General features: G+C 41.2%; 1 protein-coding gene across 2 annotated transcripts in view; it reads left to right on the forward strand.

Annotated features, from left to right (window-relative positions):
• Nucleotides 1-907, forward strand: part of ARPC5 (actin related protein 2/3 complex, subunit 5, 16kDa) — a 14,131-nt gene extending 13,224 nt beyond the window's left edge. For both annotated transcript variants that reach the window (XM_006872535.1, XM_006872534.1), the window contains exon 4: nt 845-907. In XM_006872535.1, the coding sequence (XP_006872597.1) occupies nt 845-907 (63 nt within the window). The remainder of the gene's footprint in view (nt 1-844) is intronic.
• Nucleotides 908-7,920: the final 7,013 nt, after the last annotated feature.

Below are 7,920 nucleotides of genomic sequence, written 5' to 3' on the forward strand. Positions count from 1 at the left end.
GTACTGTGCCTAGTTTCATCATGTAGGCTGAAAATGTCTGTTTTCCCCTAGAAGAAATATATTGTGGTGTCACTGTGTTTATATTTCATTGATGGTTGTATGTTAGTGTATTCTCAGTACTCATCACCTGTCTCCTGGTGGGTGTCCTAGAAGCTAGAAGGAAGTCTGAACACAGTTCTCAGTTCATGGTTTGTGTATTTCAGGAAGGGTTCGTGCCAAGGCAAGAAGTTTTAGATATTCTTACAAATAAACTCTACTACTCTGTTAACCACCGTTTTTTCTTTAACGTATATATCTGTAGTGTCCTTACTTAATATTTGTGGATTTGTTTTAGGCAAGTCCTTTATGTTGCACAGGCCCTGGGTTATGTAAATGGCTGAAGTGCTCGGCTGATAACCCAAAGACTGGCAGTTCTAATCTACCTAGAGGATGTTCAGAAGAAAGGTCTGGCAATCTACTATTGAAAAACCACCCATTGAAAACCCTGTATAGCATAGTACTCTGTCACCAGGATCACCAGGAGTCAGAATTGACTAGACAGGAACTGTTTTGTTTGGGGGTTTATTTTGCTTTTATTATGCTGCAGAATTTTTTTAATCTATTGCTATTATTTGAAATTAACAGACGTTAAGTGCATGAAGGCAGAGACTTTGAGCATTTTATTTATTACTGTAGCCCCAGTGTTAAGAATGTTCCTTGGTGAATTATTAGTGCTCCAGAAATATTTATTGAATTAATGGATTAAAAGTCCATGGCTGCATGCATTCCCACTATTTAAAAAAGTGATTTACTTATTATAAGACTTGAACCCTTATGATTCTATTAACTTTGTGTTTGTTTTCAGGCACTTGCTGCTGGAGGAGTAGGGTCCATCGTTCGAGTCTTGACTGCAAGGAAAACCGTGTAATCCAGCAGGAACTGGATATGGGCCAGGTGTGGGAGTTGCTGGTACAAAGACCAAAACAACCAAATGCCACCGCTGCCCTTTGGGTAGCATCTGTGTCTCTCAGCTTTGCCTTCTTGCTTCCTTTTCCGTATCTTTAAATATGAAAATTACATACGCCAGCTTCCCTTTTGTGAAAAATTGGGATAGCATATGGGAAATTTTGTTTCATGCTCTCAAAGCTGTTTCAGTGATGTGTTGTGTATATAGTATAAATCATGGTCAAGTTTAATTGTGCACTTTTTAACTCCTATTGGCTAGATTGTTTTGTTTTTAATGGAATACTGAGAGATTTTATCAGAATCTGAGGCCAGTATTCTAACTCATTGCTAACCAGGCAGTGGTTTTTATAAAAATATATATGAGAGACTGGCAACTATTAATATTGCAAACTGGACCATTATTCCCAATTTAAGCAAAACATGTGTCTGGAACACGTGGTAATTGAGTACCACTACCAACTTACAGCTATGTTTCTGCTTGCTTCCAGATGATCTGTGAGGTTAAGCGTGCTGCTTCCTCTCAGCACCCAGGAATCATGGCTTCTCAATTTCTTAGTGGTCACCCAGGGTCCAGAGCAAGCAAGGGGGCTTGCTCTATACAAATGAATCTGTAAAACAGCTTATATGGTATGAGCATAAAGCTTTTGTTCCAGTAACATGGCCTTATTTGAGTGAACCATAATCAAATTAAAAAGAATGCAAAACTATGATGTACTTCATACTCTGGGCAGCCTCTGAATGAAATGCTATTTTCCTTAGAAATATAGTAGCTGCCTTATACATTATACAATGTAGAACTAGTCTAGTAATCACTATGCCCTACAAATGTTTTCAGTGTTCTTCAGGGTAATTGGGATCTCAAATGATTTGGTTCAAATCCAAACAGATTCACATTCCAGGTTTGATCTCAGTGTTTTTTTAAAAAAAGAAAATGCCACGCATTAAAAAGTGTTTACTTTGTTGGATAAACCAAATCAGTTCTCAAAAATATGACTGGTGCTTATTTCAAAGCTAGTCTTCAGTAGCTCCAAAACAAATCACCTAAATGCACATGACCAGGAGGGGCACCAGCCTGTGTTTAGTATTCACATGGACACCAGTTTCAGGAGACCTGTGATTTGTATGAAACTGGTGCAGAGATTCTGTAAACTCTTGGCTGTTTTTGATACTGCTCTTTTTGTTGTCGTTTTATTTTGTAAAAATGATAAAAGTTAAGGAAATAAAATTTCAGTGTTGAATATTTTATTTTTCTAAAGTTCTTTAATAGTTATGAATGTAAGATTAAGAAGAAAAATTTTCTGACACTACCAAGTTATTATACTCCTGTTGTTATTGTTAAGTACCGTGGAGTTGGTTCCAACTCACAGTGACCCTGCACAGGGTTTCTGAGGCTGTAAATCTTTACGGGAGCAGAAAGCTTCATTGTCTATCCTGCAGAATGGCTGGTAGTTTCGAACTGCCGATCTTGAGGTTAGCAGCCCGATTCGTAACCACTAGTAAGAATTGGATAAAAGGGTTTTTACATTAATTCACACAAATTATTCTTGTATTGAAGTGCCTTCAAATCAGTTCTGACTCATAGTGACTACAAGATAGCCAAGGAGCAGCTGTTGGGTTTGAACTTCTGACCTTGTGGTTCACAGTCCAGTGCTGATCCTACAGCACCATACCAGGACTCCCAATTCATACAGTTGTTGTGAAGTGCCGTCAAGTCAGTTCTGACTTATAGCGACCCTGTATAGGGTTTCCAAGGAGCAGCTAGTGAGCTTGAATCGCCGACCTTGCAGTTCAAATAGCTTTGCAATCTGACCCATTAACCCACAGCGCCACACAAGGTAGTAAAATATTGAGGACAGAGTTGGTAGTGATGTCACAGTGCTAGGAGCATTTGGAGTAGTTCCGTAGACCTTCTGTTGTCTGAGCACCTGTAGTGTTACTGCCAGCTCACAGTGATTTCGCATGTGTCAGAGTGGAATGACTGATTTGTTCCAGGGAAAAAAAAGTATATTGCCAGGCTTTTCTTCCAAGGCACCTCTGGTTGGTTTACAGTTGAGTGCTAGCCATTGTCACCACCCATCGACTCAGACCAAACCTCACTGCCATTGAGTTGAGTTGACTGTGGCCTGATAGGACACAGTAAATCTTTCAAGGCTGTGTTCTTTACAGAAGCACATCTTTCTCCAGCAGATGACTCATGGATTCAAACTGCCAACCTTTTGGTTAGCAGCCAAGTGCTTTAACCACTGTGCCACCTGGAATTTCTACCTAGATATGCCTAAAACACCAAACTCACTGTCATCTAGTTAATTCTAACTTAACAGGAGCAGAAAGCCTCAACTTTTTCCCACGGAGTGAATGGTAGATTCAAACCACCAACTTTTAGGTTAGCAGACAAATGCTTTAACCACTGTCCCACCAGGGAACTTGACTTAGATTGGTGTTGGCTTTATGCTGTGGAATGGGTTCCAACTTACAGTAAACTTGCACAACATTTTTGAGGCTATAAATCTTTATAGGAGCAGAAAGCCTCCTCTTTTTCCCTTGGAGCGGCTGACCATGCAGTTAGCAGCCCAACCTGAAACCCAGTACACCACCACAGCTCTTTTGACCTGGTCTGGGATAGACAAAATAGCCTAGCAGCTTCAACCACTTACCCCAAGCTTATAAAATCCTCTTTTTTGCACCTGAAGTCTGCTTCATATCCTTACCTGTTGTATTAACTTCCTAGGGCTGCTATAACAAACCACCACAAAGTGGATAGCTATAAGGAACAGAAATTCAGTGTCTCAAACGTTTGCATGCTAGAAGCCCAAATCATGTTGATTATGAGGACAGACCGTTCGTTCCATGCCTGTGTCCCAGCTCCTTCTGGTGGCATTTCTTGGCTTTAAAATACATGGCATCTTTCCTCTGCATGTGTCTGTGTCTGCTCTGTTTCTATAAACCATCACTCAGGAGGCATCAGAACATATCCTCGTCTGATATGACCTCATATAAATGTGATAGCATCTTCAAAGAAAGACCCTCTTTCCAAACAAGGTCACATTCACAGTACAAGGGGTTAGGACTTGAACAGATCTTTTGTGGGGGACACATTGAATCCATAATACATACTTACAGCAGCCTCTGATTTTGCATTCTCACATTACCTAACTTGGTTTACACTTTTCAAAGTTTCAAAGCTTACAGACAATTCACAGGACAATTGATAGATGTTAGAGATAGTCAAAGTGGATGTAGCATAACCATGTAAAACTTTAAACAAAAAGTGGTTGGCACACTTTTTCATGAAATCCTTAATATCGCTTTCATGATGGATTAGGAAAATCTTGAAGTTCCATACTCTAGGTACCAGATTAGGTGTGCTTGAAATCTGCAGGCCAACCAGCTTTATTCGTTGGAAACATGAGTACTAACAATGCGAATGAATGCAAGGTGAAAGCACCTGGTTTAGCCTGCATCCTGGTGAAGCATCAGCCCAGGCTATAGTGACCACACACAGTGCAATGTGATGGTGGAAAGTGAAAGAGATGGTCAAGATTCACTTGGCAGGGGAGGGGGTGCAGGAGCAAGTATAAATGTTTAAAGACACTTGTGTCATGTGTTTTTGTTTGTTTGTTTTTTTAAATCTTTCATCTTTCTACTTTAAACTTTGGTTTTATTGTGTTTTTTGCTATCTTTTAAATCAGAGAAAACATGGTAAACATCCCTTGTTGGTTATGAGGTAGCAGCACCATTTATTGGGGCTACTTACTCACTGGTTGCTTTCAACCTAACTGGGGGCTAATACTGAAGCACTTAAAAATTAATGTCATATAGTTTCTCTCTAAATACGGTTAGTGTTGGGGGAACAGGACAGCAAAATCTGGGTGGACTGTAGTTGCTAATTGAGAAAGACTCACTTTAGGTACTAACAGATAGGATAGAATGCCACTCAAGTGACAGAAGGAGGGTAGACAGAAGAGAACCAAAGTTGTAGGTTTGTCGCTTCTTGTTTTAACAGAGTGAAAGTTATTTACTAAAAGGATTTTGTTGTTAAGTGCTGTTGAGATGGTACCAACTCACAGTGACACTGTATATGGTTTCCAAGGAGCAGCTGACGAGTTTGAACCACCGACCTTGCAGTTCAAACAGACCTTGTGGTCCAGTGCTTATCCTATAGCGCTACACCAGGTGTGTGCCGGACTCTGTCTCCCATAGAAATTCATTTATCAAAGCACAGTCCTCTTGGAAGGAGTTCTGGTGTGGTGCTGTAGGATAAGCACTGGACTGCTAACCACATGGTTAGTGGTTCAAACCTACTAGCTGCTCCTTGGAAACTCTATACAGGGTTGCCATGAGTTGGAACTGACTCGATGGCACTTAGCATCATGGGAGACACAAGAGTCCTGGTGTGGCACTGTAGAATAAGCAGTGGACTACCAGCCACAAGTTCAGCCATTCAAACCCACCAGCCACTCCTCAGAAACCCTACACAGCATGGCTAAGAGAACTGACTTGACCACACTTAACAACATAGGAGACATAACCTTGGTTGGTGGAAGTAAAGAGGACTTGAAAGTGATAAAGATCAAAGACTGCAGCCTTCATCTGAATTGCACTCAATGTAAAGAAAACTTCAATCCTCACAACTAGATAAATACAGTAACATCATGAAAAGACTGAAGTTGTGAAAGACTTCATTTTGTTTGGATCCACAATCACCACTCATGGGAGCATCAGTCAAGACATCAAAGGACATAATTGCATTAGGTAAATCTGCTGCACAAGACCTGTTTAAAGTGTTCAAGAGTAAACATGTTATTTGAAGACTAAGGTGTGCCAACTTAAGCTGTGGCAGTCAATCCTTTCCTATGCATGTGAAAGTTGGAAAATGAGTAAGAAGTAAGAAAGACCACAGAGGAATTGACATGTTTGAATTTATGGTGTTGGTGAAGAGTATTGAAAGTACCACTGTTGAGTGCCATCAAGTCAGTTTCAACTCATGTGACCCTATGTAGTGTTTTTGAGGCGTGACCAGTGGGATTAAACTGTTGACGTGTGGTTAGCAATCCAGTGCTTATCCTACAGCGCTATATCAGGACACCAAAAGTACCATGGATTGCCAGAAAAAGAAACATCTGCATTGAAAGAAGTATGGTGAGACTTCATCTTTTGTACTTTTGTCCTCTCTCAGTTCTCACACTGACTCAAAATGTTACCTTTCTATGCTGCATAAGTGCTGAGTTTTATTTCTGTAGATTGAGTTAGCCAGAAACTGAGCAGATAACCTAAAACCTAAACCAACTTTTTTTTTTTTTCGTTTATGTTTTATTGTGAATTATGTGATACTTTACATGGGAGAACATAAGTTTTACTTTCAATCCCCTCCATGCATCATCAACCAACCAAAGGGTATATCCTACAAGCCTGCCCCCCCACCCGCCACTCTTCCCCTACCCCCCAGTTGTCAGCACACAGCCCCTCTCCCTCTCCTAGTCTAAAGTCCCCAGCTGCTCCATCTCTCCATCTCAGGAATCACTGCTTCTCTGGGTGGGTCCTGCTCTCTGCTTTTCTCCCTTCATGTTCCCAGGTACCTCCGCTCCTAGACTGAAAAGTTAATCACTCCCTCCTTGCTACAAAACATCTACCTTTACATTTCCAACACTCACAATCAGTCCTGATAACAATTATTCACTGTTGTATCACAAGAGACCTATCCGCATTTCCTTTCATCAGTCCCGCCTAGACAGATTGTATACTACTCAGTGGAGAATCTACCTTCCTCCAAGCCCTCTGGATCTAGGTTCCCTCTTGAAAGCTTGTAAGCCAGTCAATTCTTGCCTTTGTAGCCCCTCCATTTTGGGTAGCCATTGTCCAAGTTGCCCATCCCTGTCTACTCTGTGTATGAAGAGGGTGGGAATGATCCTTGCTGTAAAGATTTGTTCTGTCTTTTGAGCTACTGCATCCATAGGTGTAGGTCAAGTTCATCAAATTGTATCAGATTACTCTTTTTTCCCTCTTCTTTCTTCTTCTAGTTGAGCTCTGATCATCCAGTAATTGAAGCCAGGTCAAGTGGGTATTATCTGCAAGTGTGGGTGTTCATATGCATAAGCCCTCTCTTCTTATCAGCTGGACACTTCACTCTCCACTCTAGTCCTCTGTGGCTATGTCACTGACTCTGGGCCCAAGAGTCCCCAGGTCTTGCCACACTGCTGGCCAACCAGGTCTCCACCCAGGTTCACAGGAGTCTTAAACCAACTTTTAAATGTGATTTTTTTTCTCTAAACATTTGCAAATAATTTTGTCTTACAGATAAAGAAGTAAAGGAAACACAAAAGAACCAGAAAATGCTGCCTGACCCACTAACAATTGATCTGAAAGGAATCACTTCAGAAAGACCTGGGTAGAGTAGGAGAAAAATGTGAAACAAACCACAAAATCACAAAAAAACACCAGATTTACTCTTGCTGGTCGGATAGAGACTGGTGGAACATCTCCCCTAATCCATCCCTATCAAGACTAGGTCCCTTTGTGGCCCTTCAGGCTTGGAACTGAAATCACCCCTGTGACTTCATTTTCAGCCAAACAATAGACAGGTCTGTACAATAACACTAGGAAAGTGTGTACTCATCAACCATGCCAGAAATGAAAGGTAACATTTGCTCTAGGACTAAATTAAGGAGGGTTAGGAAAGAAGGAGGAATCTAAACAGGAGACACAAGGAAAATGTGGGATAAGTGATGTTACATTGCGGGGCTCACAACCAACGAGATGAAACAAAATGTGTATGAATTGTTGAATGAAAAACTGATTTGCTACCATGAAGGGAGAAGAGCGGAGAGTGGGACCCTACCCAGAGAAGTAGTGATGCCTGTGATGGAGGCAGAGATGATGACGTAGAGAGCTGGAATGGCTGGGGACTTAGACCCAGAGAGGGAGAGGAGCTGTGTGTTGACAACCTGAGGGGCAGGCTTATAGGGTATACCGTTTGGT

The sequence above is a fragment of the Chrysochloris asiatica genome, unplaced genomic scaffold (assembly GCF_000296735.1).
Source record: "Chrysochloris asiatica unplaced genomic scaffold, ChrAsi1.0 scaffold00203, whole genome shotgun sequence".
Lineage (NCBI taxonomy): Eukaryota > Metazoa > Chordata > Mammalia > Afrosoricida > Chrysochloridae > Chrysochloris > Chrysochloris asiatica.